The sequence below is a fragment of the Hermetia illucens genome, chromosome 4, assembly GCF_905115235.1.
Source record: "Hermetia illucens chromosome 4, iHerIll2.2.curated.20191125, whole genome shotgun sequence".
Classification (NCBI taxonomy): Eukaryota; Metazoa; Arthropoda; class Insecta; order Diptera; family Stratiomyidae; genus Hermetia; species Hermetia illucens.
In genome coordinates, this window is record NC_051852.1 from 58,360,579 (window position 1) to 58,379,636 (window position 19,058).

The window sequence follows — 19,058 nt, forward strand, 5'->3', positions numbered from 1 at the left end:
TGGAAACATGTCATATATGTCCTACTTGATGGCTTCCATATACATAATACGTAGGAGCTTCTCTTATATTATAATAAGGAATTGATAGAGTTTTTAGCATTGCACAATAGATTACGAAGCAGAACTCATCTGATAAGTGCTACTCAAAAAATGTCTATATGAATGCCTTCTACCCTCGCAGGAGGTTTTACCTCCTTTACCCCAAAGATGAAATTGCACAACCACAAAATGAATAAATTAACAACCCTGATGGCGTTCAACAGCCGCACAGTAGATTTCCTGGCAAGCAGACATATCAGGTCGGGTTGCCTCTGTTATTTTCGATCGATAACAATAATAAATTTGGACTTCTTGCAAAATTTGTATGTTACTGCATTATGAAATGAAATGGAAAAGTTATGGTTGCCGACAGACGAACAGACTGATGGAGAGAGTGTACGAAGCTGCTCAATTTTCACCGCGCTATACACCGGCAAACTGACGGTGGCAAAGTTGATGTAAGGGAAAAATCGAAAACTGCATTAGACGACTTTGCAGCAAAAGACTGACATTGATTCAATTAAATAGCGAGGAAAGTGAAGTGATATTTGCGGAACATGATTTTCCGTACCACGGAAAGATGGATAGGTTTGCACACATATGAGGCTGCGGCAACGCGGTATTATTGCATAGAAAGATAAATTAGTCAGAACTAAGTTAGGGGCATGGAAAGTGTGGATGACAGAAACTGTCAAAACATTTTCTGATAGTTAAAGGTAAACACAAATGGTGTAAGTGGAATCCGGTTAAAGTGCAAGTTAACATACATGCATAGAGTAAAAATGAGTGCACTCTGCTTATACCTATATATACTCAGTCATCATGTACTATGCATACTACCTGATACCTTAATGGCTTTCAATTTGAGTGTAGTCTTTCAATTTAGCATTAAACATAAAGATTGTAGATTGTAGCCTGCTCATTACAATGTTAAGTTTAGCGCTAGTTGTAAGAATGAAATTAGCATTAGAATTTTGGGTTAATTAAAATGAATTATTTTTAATGACTTGAATAAGTTCTAGAAACAGAAACATCCTCGAAAATGTCAAATATGCAAGATTAATTGGAGAAACGACCATACTTGTTTTTATGCGCCTCCCATTATATGAGCAAATTTCAAAAATATTCTTCACAATTTGATGGAAACGAGAAAATTAAGACAACTAAAACGCGTCAGGATAAATTGGTAAGACTGGCTTACCCTGACCACTGTGCGAGTCCAGATAAAAGCAGTAGGATCACTCTCGGGACCATTCAACATCAACAACGGTCTAAGACAAGAGATGCCTTATCACGCGCCCTCTTTAATGCTGAGGTAAAAGCGAGAGTAAGAGCCTGTTAAGTTCCCCCTACTATTGGCTTATGCTGACAATATCGATATCATGGGACGAACGAACCGAAACGTACAAACTGCCTTCGACCAGGCGCGCGAGATCTCGGGCTGCACATTAATGAAGGCAATACAAAGTACATGGTTGCAACGTAAGCGCCAAAAACTAAATAACGAACAACATTAAATCACACTGGTCAAATGAAAGCAATAAAGATATGAAACTACAACTTTGAGATCGTTGAAAATTTCTCCTATCTTGGGTCGAAAATCACAACCAATAACAGCTATGACGATGAAATGTGCACATGGTTGTTGGCAGCCAACAGAACCTATTTCAATTTACAAAAACTGTTTCACTCGAAACGTCTCACTATAGGGTCAAAGCTCTTACTGAACGAGACTATGATTTTATGTATTCCTCAGAGAGCTGGGTTCTTAGTGGAAAAAATTGCGAACTCTTGGCCGCGTTCGAGCGCGAGCCTACATAATGACGAAATCTATGAGCGATACCATAAAAATAAAATACGGCTCAATAGATTGCAGTGGGCGGGTCACCTAATCTGCATGGATGAGGACGATCCAGTCCGAAAAGTCTATAAACGAAATATCTATAGTAGAAAAAAATATGAGGCAGACGCTGCCTGAGATGGAGCGATGATGCCAAACAACTTCTAGGGGCATCGAATTGATGGACCTGGGTGCAACCCGGGATGTCTCGAGTTCCTTATTAAGGCAGGCCTAGACCGTTGGTGATGATGAGTTTTCGTCAGCTAATGAACCATAGCCAAATGCGTGAGTAGGAACAATTTACTCTGGGCTCGTAGTCCAGTACAAAGCGTAGACCTCTAATTTTATTACCAATTATGACACAGATGGCTTCAGCGAGAGATCCGAAGACTATGCGTCGCCATATAACGTTAGATAGCTGCAAAGCGACATTGACTGTATAACGTAGTCACCACCCGTGACTTTTCTATATAAGTGACAGTCAACCAATTAAAAAGTTGGACAGTTACTGCAGTCAGCTTATCTTTTTAAATAACCAATTGGATAAAAAACAAAGCATTTGTATCCGCATATTCTACCGTTATTATTATTTCGTTAATTTAATTTTGAACAGAACAGTAGCGATACAACCAAAAATTGAGTTCAGAGGCGCTGAGCAAGAGTCCTTTTGATGTTACATTATATCACATGGCAAGCCCAATATAGCAGCCATAGCTGGTATGCACTGGTTTGGTATGTCAAGTTAACCTATTTAGTGACGTTTTCTTGGATTACATGCAATAATCCTGGTTTTTTAAATGCCAGAGCCCCCCACATCATGATGCTGGCACAGCCGTGTTTAACCGTTGGTTCAATATTACGATATTCTAAGGCAGTGACCACCCCTCTTTCACACCAACTGCAGAACATCGGAACCGAAAGTGTTGAACTTAGACTCGTCATAAAAAAAAACGATTTTCCAAAGCTCTTCCGTTATATTAACAAACTCTTAAGCATATTCAACTCGCTTTTTCAATATTTCTTCGGCCAACCAATGTTTTCTTCTTGCGAACGGTTTTAGGGCAACCTTCTACTACACCTCTCTGTCAAAATTTTTGGCACTAGATACTGTAGTTGGCTTGGAGGTGTTTCTAATGTTTCGCAAAATCTATTGCTTTGTTTGCTTTGACTAGATTTTCACGGTTCAACCACCACCCAGAATCCTAGAAACGGAGCCATATTGCTTAAAGTTTTTTATTGGGTAATGCACAGTAAATTTTGCCTATTTGTTTTTGAGCTATTTTCTGAATTCATAACGGTCACTCTTTTGAGCCCCAATCACGTTATGTGTTGCGATATAAAATAAAGTTCATTTTTTGTTTTTCTGCAATATTTCTGTGTAAAATAATAATAACGGTAGAAGACACACATAGAGAATTATTGTTATGATATGGGTCTCGAGATATTTGACTTCAAAGCATACTGCAGTAACTGTCCTCCTTTTTAATTGGTTGACTGGATCCGCTTGCTGCAATTTCGAAACTTTGCTCAGTTTCCCGTCAACTGTCTGTGCCTGTGAAAAAATTATTTTAGAATACTGAAAGTACCCTCCCCCTTCTTTAAGGTTTTTAGGAAAACAAAACCGCATTAAAGTCTTTTCGTTGGTTGTCCGTCTGTCTGTCCGCCTAGGCTTATAAGGAAATACTTCATGGATATGTATCTGTAATCTACGGCATTCATGCCACTCTCCTTTCTTAAACCTCCCATGGTTTCTTTCGTGCTGCTATTAGTTGTATAATCTTCATCTTTTTGCCAGAATTTCCTTTACACGCCTTCATCTGCTTCTTTTCGCGGTGGCGTATCTGATTCACTAGTGCTACTTGTTGTTCCGCACTGTATACGAACTTACCATGCAGTTTATCACACTTTTCTCTTTCTAATGAAACCATAGGTAAATCTCCAGGTTTTATTTTAGCTTTTCAACTTTTAGGCAGACGACGGAAACGTGTTCTGCATCTTCGTCCGTAAGATAATCAGGTAATCCAATCAAACCGATTATACCAAAGTATTTCTTACAACATTCGTATCGACTTAAGAACTGTGGCGACTTTTCAATTGGTCGCATAATGTTAGCGATAAAAATGGCTTCGTTAGGCGCTGGAGAGAGGACCGAGAATATACCCCAGCACTTGCTGTTATATTTTATATCTTTGACCCTTCTTTTGGGTGATAAAGGAGCTTTTCCTGTCGGAAATAGCCACAGATTCTATTTAGTATATAGCTCTTCGATGAAATGACTCAATCTTTCAGAATTGAAAGCTTTTTGGCACCAGTCACCAGTTCCCTAAAAATTTTCCTTGCTAGACCATAAGCGATTCTAGTCCCGTTAACCGCCTTCCAGAAACCAAACTGACGGTGTGGCAAATAAACACTGATACCAGTTATTGGGTATAGCCGAGATGTTCTGCAGTATTGGAGCCGATTTTCCTTCCAACCACGCTCAGTATTCCTCGGTTACTATATTATATGGATGCATGGAGGTACCCACAATGTAAGCTCTTTTTTAACAAAAAGCTACAAAAGGACAAACTGCTCCTACTGGTCCTCCAGGTTGGGGGATAAGTAGGGCTGACAACCCTACACGGAAAACAACATGTTACGAACTTACAAAAGGTCCCTCGGGCTTTATTGATAAAACAACGATGAACCTGGCAACGAAAACAGACTAACAATGTGCACATTTTCTCATGGAATGCGCACTCTTTGTACCCATCAAATGCTGCCCAGCACCTAGCCTATACCCGGATATCAAAATACAGGGTTGATGCATCAGCGTTGCAGGAGATGCGTTTGACAGAGATCGGTATCCTGGAGAAGAGCCACTATACCATATATTATAGTGTTATATCCAGTAAACCATGTGTTTGCAGTAGCTTCGTTAGTCTGCCAAAAAATGAAACCTACTGTTACTGGCTTTAAAAACATAAGTGAAAGGCTACGTACAATGCGTATACGATGCAAATTTAGACATATAAGCCTCATAAATGTTCACGCCCGTACAGAGGAGACTGCAGAGTCGGAGAAGGATACCTTCTACGAAGTAGTAGAACCAACCCTCGAAGCCTGTCTCCGGTATGATATTAAAATCATTATTCGGTCTTTAAACAGCCAAGAAGGGACCGAGCCCTTATTCAGGTGATACTTTGATTCCCATAGCGTACATAAGGATACCAATGATAACGGACTGTGGATTATTCAATTAGCAGTGTCACACGAAATGATTATTGGAAGTACTAATTTGCGCTGAAAGCGGTCCACATACGTGGGCCTCTCTAGACAGGACCACTTTTAACCAAATTGACAACGTTTTGATCGAACGCCGCCATCTTTCAGCCGTCAAGAGCAATGCAGACTCCGTGGTTATTCATGGAAAAACATCGTGAGAACCATCGCCCTCTTTCTTTGCATTTTTGGATCTGGAGAAAGCGTTTGGCAGTGTGCCAGATGAATTCATCTGGTACGCTCTACGACAACATCTCGTGCCAGAAGATCAAAACCGCTTCGTGTCGCAGTTGGTGTTCATTTCACCACTCCTCTTGTTATGGACACTTTAACATGGGACATGCATGCCATTTACGGCAATATTCCGGTTATTCCGTCTCCTTCCTTACCTTTGCAGAAGGACTACAGTATATCCGCGAACGCTGCAATTGAATTCGTGACTTTGGAGAACATGTCCCATTCACCGTTTTCACCCACCTTGGATTCAACTTTACTTTCCGTCCTTCGCACTCAGGGCACATGCTTTCCACCTTCCAAAGTATTCAACTGCCTGAGTGCCTCGTTTCCTTTTGGCCGCTTAGTAATTCCCAAGAGCTAATTTCTCTTTTTTCCGCCTTTTTTCCTTGGACCGTGAGTCGACAACTGTGGGGGTTATCTTGGATTGCTTGCAACACTGTTGGGGATGCTTCTGCTTTTCTTTGGGACAATTTTATTTCTCCTGCGAGCGATTAGAAAGGGCCCTAACAACTCTCTTCATGTTTTTAATGACTTGGTGCACGTTGCGTTTATTCTTGGTAAATTTGGACAACACAGCTACTTTTACCCCTAGGTGCATGAAGGTGGATCTGGTGGAACATGAGGGCTTTATTATTTATGGTTTCCGAACTAGTGGCTTTGATAAACTCCTTCCTCTTTAGCATTTGTTGAATTCCTCCGAGCTTTATGTTCTGCTATTCTCAGAGACTACTTAGCAAAAAAAATCATGTTGACGTCAAAGCTAGAAACACGTTTCGCCATAATATAGATCAAAACATCAGGTATACTACTAAAAACTGTTGCGAAAATTTTACTATTATTAACAAAGTTATAGCAGATAAACATTGTTAATTTTTCATAAACTACTACACCATAATATACCATATATGCATAAAATGTCATATATTAAAGTGAAGTATATCCACTACCAGCATTCATAAAAAATCCACAAATCCTTTTATGCCTGAAGCGCCAAGTTTCCGGTTTCTGATTTAGGAAAAATACGTTTTCCTTCAGAAAATTAGTAAATTATTTTACTTAACTCTTATCATTTGTACTAATCTCCTGCCGTCAACGTTGCGCACCAAGCTGGGGTCTTATGAAGAGTTTCCTTTGTTTTTCTGAATTGATTAAGACACATATAAAAATTAAAATTCAATTGTTTGATGTAGTTACGGCAGAATCACTCCCTTTGGGATCTTTCGAGGACCCCTTTTGGGGTGTTAAGGGTCAAACTTTCGTGGACTCTGCATTCTTCTGGAATTTGCATGAGGGGATGTTTGCAAAAGCAGCAAAATGTATTTGTTTCTCCAATTTATCGTCATTTCCTTCGTTTAAGCATGAGTTGCTTCTAGTTTTAGCAAACCAGCCGTTACAAGCAGGTTTATAATAATAGTATTTATGCATGTACCACATCAATTCAAAATTGTAATTAATATTTTGTAACCATTTCAGAGCACTCTCTCGTAAAATCAAACCTCATTTAGTTGCCGAAGGAGTCAAGTCATACATAGATCGGGCTCAACGGGCCCAAGCTCAAGCACAAAGCAAACAGCCTAACATGGAGTTTTTACGTGGCGTCTATGCGTTTATGCAAGTGAGTAGATCATCGGTGAGTGTCAACCTTTATACTAATTACGATACTAATCACAATATTTTTTTCTCTTTACTCTGTAATGACCATGTGTAAAAATATTGAGTACCTTGCGACATACGATTCAGGTGACGGATAATCAACGAGTTGAAATACGAGTCCTTTAACTATTTCAAATCAAAGATTACGCAACCGCTCACACAAAGAAGCATCACTTCATTCATTTTTTACTTTCCACTTCAGCAAACTGTTGTTTTCCCGTCCGCTCCACCACTCCTTTCCACCAAATATGACTTAAGAAAACAACTTCACTAATCCCTCACTTGTGCTGTGCTAAATAGGACAATAATAAGAATTGGAGACAACTTGTCAAAAATAAAAACAAAAGGAAAACGAAAACTGTTAGCGGAAGGCAGAGTATCCAGCATTTCGAGGGTTCGAAGAAGCTGCACGCGGTTTGACGCAAGTGAATGTGATCCTTAACAAACGAAAACTGAATAATAGCAAACACAAAAAATGAAAAATTGAACAGTTGAAAAACTGAAACCAAACAGGGAAACGAATGGAATAGCGTAAAATAACGTGTGAAAATAATCGAAAATAGAGAAAGTAAAATGGTAAATGCACAATTTCTAACATTTGTAGCTACGTTGTAAGTAAATACTGTTTTCGAACTTCTTTGGCCATAGTTTCGAATGGCAATTGTTTTTTGTTTCATTGAGGACAGCGATCGATATTTTATTTGCCTTGGACTAGAATCGACGGCTCTTGTAAAACTTTTAAGCCTTAAAGTATCTCTAGGCTCATTCGTAATGCGAACGTGCCCAACTTACTCATATTTGAGGTGGTCAAACTTTTAATTGAATCGGAGTCTTCCAATTGACCCAGAGCAGAACTCTCTGAACTCTTATTCCTACTCGAAGGACTCCTCGCGAAATATGAGTAACTTTGGCACTTTGAAGCAGCTTTCGGCTGCCGTTTTTAAACTATAAGATTTTAGTGAGCACATGGGCCCAGTCATATAAAAGACAGCAGTTTCGTTTTAACAATTTCCTCAATAGCGATTTTATAGTTTTGCGTGCCCCCATAACTCAGAGACCTCATTTTGAAATTTCGATAATTTTGCTAATGACGTCACACTCACACACAAGTCAGGTTCGCGGCACTCTACATTTTCACTCATTCTCACAATGCAGCCACCGTTTTTGTTCTAGTATGACATTTTGACTTATCACCTCACCACCGCCACCACCACCCTCACCCTCACAGCAAACGCAACGAAAATTTGCACTCTCCTCGGAGGCATTGGGAGAATTCGCTGTTTGTCGAGGAGCAGTAACTAAATTGCCAACATGATCCTCACATTATACTTTTATAAGCACATTCCACAAATTTCCCGAGAAGATTAACGAATGCTCTGCTTTTAACCATCCCCAAGCAGGTAAGCGACGTGGTAAGCGTCGCCTCACGCGATGTTAGTACGAATAGAACACAAGTAATTATTGACCGGTATTCAAACACACGTGACTACACAGTAAGAGCTTTTTATATATTTGCCGAGTTTTGTTTGAAATTATTTGGTATGATCGGTATGTCCATTTCACATAAGCATTGAACTATATCACCAGACCTCACAGCATTCACCAGCTTCTCTTGCATTCATCTCACACTAGAATGTATATCCAGACTTAGAGTGTATAAGTATATGCATAAGATCACTTACTATATTTTCACTTAGTTGGTTTGGTTTGTTTCGTATTTTTTACCTTTACTTTCCCCAGTATTCAACTTGGCGTAATTTGGTGGATTCTTTGTATTTCTCTTTGTAATGTTTACTCTCTTTCCATTGTACATAGAGCCCTCATTGCATACTTTCGCAAATTCAAATCTTGCTGCTGATCAGAAGGATGTCCTAGGAAGGACACCGTTTTGGTTTATACTCGGAGGTCATTTTATTTTCCATTTCCAATTCGAGCTATTAGAAAGCGAACCAGCGAAAATCGCTGTAATAATGCCCTCACAGCTAAAGCTAAGCCGTAAATGCATAACAACTCAACTCAGATATAAGTCCACCACGAAGTAACTATTATATGTGGATGTTCTATTTAGGGTAAAGAAACCACCATTCGAGCATCAAATCTAATTTCTACTAAGAAGTCCCCGGCAACTACTTTACTTTCTAGTTGGAATAATATGTACTGCCTATACCCATATTATGTAGATCCTTTCCTTTGGTAGTATTGTAATTTGATGTAATAGTCTTCTTTGAAAACTTGACACTTCAATCTCCCTATTAAGAACGTTAATTAATTTAAATTATGAGCGGGCATATGATTCAGGCGCCCTCAAATCAGACTTCACATCCTTAAATATCAACAACAAAAAATAGACAATTATGGTGAACTTAAGCTACTCATGGTTAACGAAACTTCGCTTAGATATAACATTTTTAACTTCATCTATAATTTATTTGCAAATCAATTTAGGAAACTCACCTAAAATGTAATTAGACTTTCTTATATCTTAAATCTGTTTCTGACTTTAGTTCAAGTTCACCTCTCTAAAGAACAACACATCACTATAAGTGGGGCGATAATAATCACGTAACCCATCCTTCAACTTGCATATTTGTAGGGTTAATTCTTACATCTACCTACCAGGGACCATTTGCTGCTACGCCTTGTTTGAAACTCAGATAGCTTCAATCAGATTAGTACTATTAACGGATCTATATCTATAAATCAGTGAAAAGCATCAAGTATTGAGATTAGAAAAAATGGAAGGGTTGGGACCCAACATTCCGGTTCACTGAATTCTTCGATTGGGTTATTCAGGAATGTAGAACACGATCTGACTAGCTAGAAAGAACCACAGTTGCAAGGAAAATTAATCCAGTAGAATGCCAAATTACGAACCATCCGGTTACTGTCCCATGCAATGAAGATTTTTGAATGCATTCTTGACAACCGTATTGGCGAAATCGTTCAAATAATCGTGAATCAAGCTAGATTTGCCAATAACTGCGGAAACACTCACGCAATACATGCTGCGTGGTTACTCGTATACATTACATCGCATTTCTGGATCTGGAGAATGCGTTTGACCTTGTGCCACACGAACTCATCTAGTATGCTCTACAAGAACACCTAAGACCAGAAGAATTTGTGCCCTGGGTTCAATTTCTCTATTACAATCCGAAAAATAAAGTTCGAATTTTATTTCTGTAGGTGTTCGTCAAAGGAGCGCACTTTCACAACTCTTCTTGCTTCTTTTTATGGATACTGTTTCATGTTATGGAGACTGTTTCACGGGATATCCAACGTCCAGCGCGCTACACACTGCTTTATGCAGATGATGTTTTCTCAGTATCTGATAGCAAAAATGATCTCGAGCAACTTGTCGAAAAATGGAATGGTCGTCTCATGCAACACGTTTATCATTTCTGACAACCGATCCCCATAAAACAGGCACTACCGCTACCAATGGCAGTGATCTCGCCTGAACTGAGCGATTCAAATACCTCGGGTCAATGCTATCAGCTCATGGAGAATGGAAAGAAATTGCTTCACGCAGTAGCGCAGCATAGATGAAGTGGGGTTCCACAGCTGGTATTCTTTGTGATGGACGTATCACCGAACGTCTCAAATGTTAAATTTACTGCAAAAGTATCCGTCCTGTCGCCCTCCATGGTTCTGAGTTTAGGCCAATTATAAAAGACAATCAACGGCGTCTTGGGGTAGTGGAGACAAAGATGTTGCGTTAGACTAGTGGCGTGACACGCCTTGATCAGATCCGAAATGAGGATATCCACGATTGATATGCGGTTACACCGAATCTGTAAGAAAGGCGTCTTCGATGGTATGTCATGTACTCCGCTATAACGAGAATTCACTTGCCAAGATTGATCTGAACAACAAAGTCGATGGTAAGCGAACAAAATGCCGCTCGAAGCAACGGTGACTTAATTCGCTGTATGGTGATTTAAAAGCCTCGCAGATCAGGACTTTGATAAAATAAGATGGCGCTACTGATTACGCCAAGCCGATTCCGTTTGTGAACGAGTCAAAGACTAAAGAAAGAAGATTAAGATTGGAACAAATCTCGATCGCTGGGTTTCAATTTTTAACCACAGTTTAGGAGTAGTTTTGACAAGGAGTCGATTGCTGAGGCGAGATAGAGTTATTATGAGTGGAGGGAAGGTTAGAACCGTAAAACATTTCGTTCGAAGCCAGTACACCTACTGTGTAAAAGGCCGAAGATTTATGCGCGGGATGGGTAATTTACCATCACACCAAGGGCAGCCAGCACGTCCCTTGCTTAACTGGGGAGTCGATTTCTGCAGTCTTATCTGAATCCATTATTACGGTGGAGTTGCCTCAGCAATAAGGCTGTTTAGCGAGTGATTAGCGACCTGTCTACTGATGCTTTACTTAATAATAATAATAATCGTTGGCGCAACAATCCATGTTGGATCAGGGCCTTGAAGTGTGTTAGAGCACTTCATTCAAGACCGTAATGGTACACTAGGAGGCAATGTGGTCAGCATCGCGCTCGCCCGAGATTATTACCCTGATTTGACTCAGGTACTCATAAACAGCTGAGTCGACTGGTATCCGACATCAAATCACGATACAAATTCCACTGCCACCAGTGAGATTTGAATTGCGACTTTCAGTACGATAGCCTTGCGCTCTAACCACTCAGCTATTCGGACACTTTACTTAATGTCCTCTGAAAATTCATTTGACGGTACGGATAGTTTCAGAACCTTTGGTGGTAGTGCCACTGATTTAGTAGAGGCACGGCGCGCAGTTGAGGATTCTAAAAGAATGCAGTGCAAGGCAAACTACCTTTTACTTTATCCCTTCTAGTGCAGCACATTTTAGTGGTTTTTAGGAGCCTGCGGCCAAATCCGCAAACCATTTACTGCAACAGAAAATTCACCCTCATTAGCTTATGAAGAGAAAATGTTAGACATGGAACTACTCTCACTCCAGGACACTTATAACCCTGTTTGTATCGCGATCGTTGGATACCAGTGGAGTCAGCTGTGAATGAATACCTGAGTCAAGGGTAGGTAGGTATCAGTGGCCGCTCCGAGGAGCCCAATTAGCGCTTTGGTGCGCCGTTTTGATGCCACAAACTCCTAAGACCGTGACTGTTGTTATAGGAACAGGGAAGTAGAGTCCAGCTGACTCGAATCTTCAGAGCCAGCCCGTAGCATTCACGAAGGAAAGCAGGTCTCCGACTCTGCAGCTAGAAATCTCACTGAACCAAAGAATGGTTTACCCAGTGTCCGCAGCCTGACTCGAGCCAGAGCTGGGCAGTGCATCGCAGAGAAAGTGCATGAGGGTTTCCGTTCCTTCTCCGCAGCTTCGGCAATGCGAGTTGTAGGGTAAGCCGAGCCTAGCGGCATGGTCCCCTATGGGCCAGTGCCCCGTGCAGACCGCCGTAATCTTGAATGCATTTGCACGCGTCTGGTACAGGAGCTCTCGTGATCGGGCTATGTTATAAACGGGCCAAATTCTCCTTGATTTGGCACAGCTTGTAAGCCTTCGCCGTTTCAGGCCCGCGGCTGCTAGGCAGTGCGAGTAGACTCGACCCCCGACAGCCGCCAGTGGAATACCGACTGTATTCCCCGAGGTACTGCCAAGAGCAGAGCCTTGCCTGGTCAATCCGTCAGCCCGCTCATTCCCCTCTATGTTCCTATGCCCGGGAACCCAGAGGAGAGTGATCTTGAGCGTGCCGCCCAGATGGTTGAGCATGTCCCTGCACTGCCCCACCAACCGGGAAGATGTCGTCGTTGAGTACAAGGCCTTGATGGCCGCTGGTCTGTCGGTCAGAATGGTTATGCTACGCTTGGGGCTCGAATCACGCTCCAGCCATCGACAGACTTCCAATATCGCCAGTACTTCCGCCTGGAATACACTGATGAAACCTGGGAGACCATACGACTTGGATACACCGTGTGTATTCGAGAAAACCCCCGCGCCGACTCCATAGGCCATCTTTGATTCGTCCGTAAAGAATACCGTGTTATAGTCTTGCAACACGCCGCCGGTCTTCCACTTTGCCCTGGTTGGAAGGTCCACAGCAAAGTTTCTCGTGAAGCTCAGCTTGCGTGTGACATAGTCCGTGGGGGATGCCCAGATTTCTCGAGGTATTTCATCTAGAATGTTGCTGTGGCGGTAGGACTTCACTGCCCCGCATCTGGACTCACTTAGTCTGAGGGCACTGCACGCTGCAACATATTTGATGGTTCTTTGAATCCTATTAAGCTTCGTTCTATTGCATTTCTTCTTCAAAGCCTGTCACCATACAATAGATCCGTACGTCAGGATCGGACGCACTACAGCGGTGTACTTCCAGAGAACCATCCTCGGCCGGAGACCCCATTTCTTCGCAAAGGTTCTCTTACAGGCATAGAAAGCTATACAGGCCTTCTTAACCCTCAGTTCTATGTTCAACCTCCAATTTAGCTTAGGACCTGAGTCAAATTAGGGTGATAATCACTGGCGAGCGCAATGCTGACCACATTAACTCCTACTGGGGTACTGTAATCCTGTGCTGTACTGTTACGGTCTTGAATCAAATGCTCTAACAAACTTCAAGGCGCTGATCTAATTGGGTTAATAACATCTTGGAGCAACTGTCGATCTACAAGCATGACCCCCAAAATCGGATCTAAACACAAGTATCAAGTAAACATTTTGGAAACCCAAGCCCTAATATTAGTGATATCATCAAAAAAGACTACATTCCCATATGAAATGGCCCCTCAGCTGAATTATCAAAGTGCGTTCTGGATACGAGCGGTCAATTCGTAAGTAACCACTTTAGCCACCAGCTCAGGGCGTCCGAAAAATAATAGTATTATTCCGAGCTAACATTGCAGAAAAACCACAATGGAGATAAAATGGCGCAAGGCATCTCTGCATACTAGCTCACGAAGACACTATCTGAGGCAAACCTTGCAGAATGCAGATTAAAGAAAATCTATTCTGATGTCTATTTACTAGAAGTGGGTGGTCTACTTCTCTTTCCATGCAGTTCTAAATTCAAAATGCTCCTCTGTAAGGGTGTATGCAAGTGGTCTACCAAATTAGACATCGCTACTTATATCCCGGTGAAGAAAATGAGCTGATTGACTAAAGACTCGGAAGGATGACTCGAGACACTTTTAACATTGTAAGAACAGTCGCTAACTTATTGTGTGTTTCCAATACCCATACCTCCACCTTGAGTGCGACCATGAATATAATTAGAGAAAACCAAAAAGCAATTGATCAACAATAATATTTCTTAGAAGGGAAACTGGGAAAAGTGTGGAATCAAGGGAACAATATCACTGATGCCCTCCATCAATTGCCTCAACAACTATTCTTTTCTTGATCCACTTATATCGCGTTTCTTATGCCCAGCATAAAAAGAACACATACAACAATATGGGTTCTAAACATAGTGTCCGATACTCATCAAGGACAAATACTTTAATTTTCCCCGCTCTGAATTTAAGTAAGCGCTACCTCCAAGTTGGCTAACTTTTACGGAATGACACTCCATTCCCTTCTTCACACGACACTTAAATCCCGCTAAAATTGCGATCCTTTTTTATTTTAGTTTGAGAGTAGTACAGGTCCTGGAATCCTGGCTCAATCTGATTTTCAACGCCATTTTTCTCAGCTATAAACTTGGCCCAGGTCTTGTGACCGTTTTCCATTGATCATTCTTTTAATGAGTTTCTATACATGACCGTTCCATCGAAAATGACTTTCTCGTAGTGTTACCACAATACGTACAACTCCATATCGATGGCAGATGTACGCCACTGATCCAATATAACATCTTTGTCTTCATAACCACGAGGCGGAGTAAATTGTCTTTGGTAGTTTGTCACCCTTCAGAACTTGGAACGCAAAAAGGAGACAGATGAATGACATTGTGGTGGATATTGGATTTCAGACATTTGTTGATGCGTCAAATAGAACGTACGCCAGAATTCGCGCTATTTCGTGAAGCAATTTCATAACATAGATCGCTCTTAGTTGATAATAATGATCCCAAATACCGTCAAAGTCTGGTTTATCTAGATTCGGCCAGTTAAGGTTCCGTGTATTGTGAAACGCAAATAAAATATCTGAATAGAACAATGTGTAGCCCAACGTTGGATGTTCCACACGACTGTGTCCACGATAAAGGAGGAGTGGCGTTTTGTCAATGAACACCAACAGACACAAGAAGTGGCTGTAATATACCTAGAACCATTTTGATTTTACTCCTTGGATCACGGTAGAGAAATTGAGCCCGGCGCACAATTGCCTCTGGCACCAGAGTTCTCGCAATATATACCAGAGAAGTTTGTGTGGCCTAAATTTTTGACCGGCTCGACTTGGGTTTTCATGGCGTGGGATAACAACCGAATCGGACAGTAATGTGAAAATTCATCAAGACTGCCTATTCTGTAATGAAACGGTTAGGCTTGCTTGCCAATCAGATGGCTTTCCATCCTCCTTAAAAACCCGATTGAAGAACTTACTGAGGTAGGGTCCAGGGGTTCCAGGTTTGCACTTTTCACTGTAATGTTGCTTTCGCCGGGTTCATCGGTTTAATTGATTGTACTTCTAACATTTGTTTGTAATGCTTGCGCAAGTGAAAATGAGCAAAATACTTCATTGGGATTTGCTCGCATTTCGACAATATTCAAAAGCTGATGTTGAGGTGTCTCGAAGGTTTGGTGGAAGTTTCACTCTCAATTACTATAGATGTAATTTAAACGTCAAAGTGGAGTAACTAAGTTTTTCAAACAATGATCAATCGCTTCACTAAAGTTTGAAACCTTCCTCTAATAGCAGCTTTTGTGTAACAGTAGAGTTCACCTTCCTTGTGCTACTCCCATAGCACAGAACAGTCTCAATTTGATATTGGTGTGGACATAACTGCATTTCTAGATTTTGAACATGATAACGAAGACGGATCTATTGCTGTTAATGCTTCAGGGAGCATCAAGTTGGTTGCCCCCGTCGACAGAAACGGTTGGCCCCATTGACCCTCTTTTTAATATAGATAGGGAGTGTTGGAAGACCCGTTAGACTGAGAATCTTGGTTTTGTTGATATTTATGTTTGATCCAAGTCAACCTGCCTCTTTCCCAAATCCAGAGCCATTTCGCCAAGGTTAATGACCCGATGAGAAAGTAGAGAGATGTGATCAGCATAGTCAAGACGAAAGCAAAGAAGTCATGGTCCATAGAACTCCTCCACTTCCTCCGAATAAGCCAGCTTGAAGTGCGTCACTGATAACAAGAAGAAATGTTGAAATGATATCAGCGGCAAGATGCAACCTTGACGGGCTTCGCTTTCGACCTCAAAATCCTATGAGATTTTACCTCCTTGCAGCACGGAGCGTTTTCCCCATCATATATCGCTCTGGTAATGGCTATTAGTTTGCGGAATGCTAGTCTTGTAAATATCACACGAGATACACTAGTCCAAGCTTTCATGAAATCTCCACTTTTTACATTCAAAATGGATGCCTTTCTTGGTAATCTTAACGATCACCTCCTTTTTACACTCTGTGGGAAAGGTGTCGAATTGCCATGATTCCCGAGCGAGTGGAAGTAGCAGTTCAGTAACTACATGTCTAGCGATAAATAGCTCTGCGAGGAAACCATACAACCCAGCGACTTTAATCCGGTGACTAATCATTTCATCCTTAAGATCAAGGACCTCATCGGGTCTGAAACAGTTAACGGTCGTGAAGTGCGATGGCAATGACTACGCTGAACTTCCCGGGATTTCGCACGTTCGTCGTTTAAACAAACAGTTAATATTAAACTTGCGAGTCGTGAATCTCTAACCCTGCGAGAAGTGGTGGACGCAACACGTAAGAGAACATAAGCAGTTCTCAGATGGAGATCCCTTTCGAGGCAGATGTCAGCGCCTCTCTTGTTACGCACATCCAGGAAGCAACTCCTAAATCTACGCAGGCTCTGCTGGAACAATGTGCCATTAATGATGGGTGGTTGAACCTGCAGAAGTTCACAAAGTTACCACCTTGTTTCCTCATCACATGTCTGAACAGTTTGTTGCCAGAACCCAGCATGATATTCAGATCAGCCATTGTGATCAAAATGTCACCTTAGTAAGCCTCCCCTTCTTTTCCACTATATCGGAAAACTTTACAGTAGTGATGCTCCTCAATATGTGCCGGAAGGCCGAGGTCTCAGGAACAACCCGACATCGAATTTGCGTCTGTTACGGCTTTCCAGAGTACAAAAACACATCTTCGTAAGGTTCAACTTATATCGTTGGAGAAAACGTGCATTCTGGGGGCCCTCGCTGGTGTTGTCGAGGAACATGCGCACATTTCAGAAACTAATCATAGTTCATTTCCGATAGCCAAAGGTTGTAACAGTCCCTATTCAGGTCGTGGTTGACTTTTCGGTAGCAGTGAATTTTCAAAATTTAGCCAGATTACCTCTCGAGTTCTCCCGCGAGTTTGAAATGGGACTTGCTCAACCATGAGATCTCCAGTTAGACACTCGTTTTATGTATCAAAACTGCCCAAATTTCATTTTACTTGGTAAAGGCTCTTTTGTATTTTTCCTGAGGTAGTAGAAGTGGTTGGATGACCGCTCAGGGGACGGTCCGCAGTTCCGTCAGTCTCACTGAAACGTTTCAGCCCTCTGTGGACATTCTTTGGTTTCGAGCCAATGGTTTGAACATTTCCAACCGTTTTCATTCTTCACTTATGCAACTCGACCACTGTCACTAGAAAGTCTTCCTTGGTGCATGGCCCAACGTAAACACAACTGAAATAAACAAATACTCAACACATATTCTCGACTAAAATTAAAGAACGAATTCAATAAATTCTTAAGAAAGAAAATGAAAACATTCAGTCAGTAGCAAAATAGGAAAATAGAAACTTATCAGACCTTTTTACTGACATTGCACATTTTAATTTGGATTTAAAGATGGTGCCAGCTCACAATGCGATGGGTCCTCCGCGAAACTATGACGAAAAGCAGTTGAACCAAGAAAACCGTGACTGTTCAGACATATAATAGGCTGCATGAAAATTCACTAAAGAGTGGGGCTATAATTCAACAAGATGAAAGGTGTAGAATGCAGAATACATAATAAACACCCAGATTGCATTTTGTTTTAAATACTCCACATGGTGACCACCGATTGCGTGCTACTAAGTAGTAACTTCTTCTTTTTCTTCAGCCTTTGTCCCGTTCATAAGCGGAGTCGGCTCGTCGTGATTGGTTTCGCCATTTGGATCTATGGAATGCCTGATCTGGGTGCAATTTCGAGGCTTTCAAATCCCCATCTAGCGTATCAAACCACCGTTGTTTCGGCATACCTTTTGGTCGTTTAGCATCGACTTCGATGTTCAGACCAATCTTGGCAAGTGAATTCTCATTAGCACGAATTGTGTGACCATACCGTCGAAGACGCCTCTCGCGCAACTTTTCCACGATCGGTGCAACCCCATGACGATCGCAGATATCCTCATTTTGGATGTGATCAAAACGTGTCACGCCACTAGTCCAACGTAACATTTTCGCCTCCATTACCGCAAGACGCCTTTTATTGTCTTTTATAGTCGTCCAACACTCAGAACCATAGAGAGCGACAGGATGGACGACATTACGGTAAATTTTAGACTTGAGACTTTAGTTAATATGTCGATCACAAAGAACACCAGTTGTGGAAAGCCACTTCATCCAGATTGCGTTAATGCGTGGAGCAATTTCATAATGCAGTTCTCCATTTTCTGATAGCGTTGATCCGAGGTATTTAAATCGCTCAGTTCTGGGCAGATCACTGCCACTGACAGTAATTGTGTTAGTAAGTAACGTGCAATCTATTTAATCAATCCAACTTTTGCAACTGTTTCCAACTTTTAGGCTAGTTAGATTTTGTAATATTCCAGTGATTTCGAAATCTGTGCTAATTAGCAGTAGTGCTCTCAACATTTACTACTTCAAATTCCGTTAAACATTTCTGTAATTAGATACAAACTAATTCCCACAATATCAGTTTAAGGCATAAGTCTGCCC

At 41.4% G+C, this 19,058-nt stretch overlaps 1 protein-coding gene across 4 annotated transcripts in view; it reads left to right on the top strand.

The window, feature by feature from the left end:
• LOC119654172 (innexin shaking-B) overlaps positions 1–19,058 on the top strand; it is a 473,792-nt gene that overhangs the window by 211,551 nt on the left and 243,183 nt on the right. For 3 of the 4 annotated variants that reach the window (XM_038059347.1, XM_038059349.1, XM_038059348.1), the window contains exon 3: positions 6,851–7,007. In XM_038059347.1, coding sequence (XP_037915275.1) covers positions 6,851–7,007 — 157 coding nt within the window. The remainder of the gene's footprint in view (positions 1–6,850; positions 7,008–19,058) is intronic. The other variant, XM_038059350.1, reaches the window with a different exon arrangement.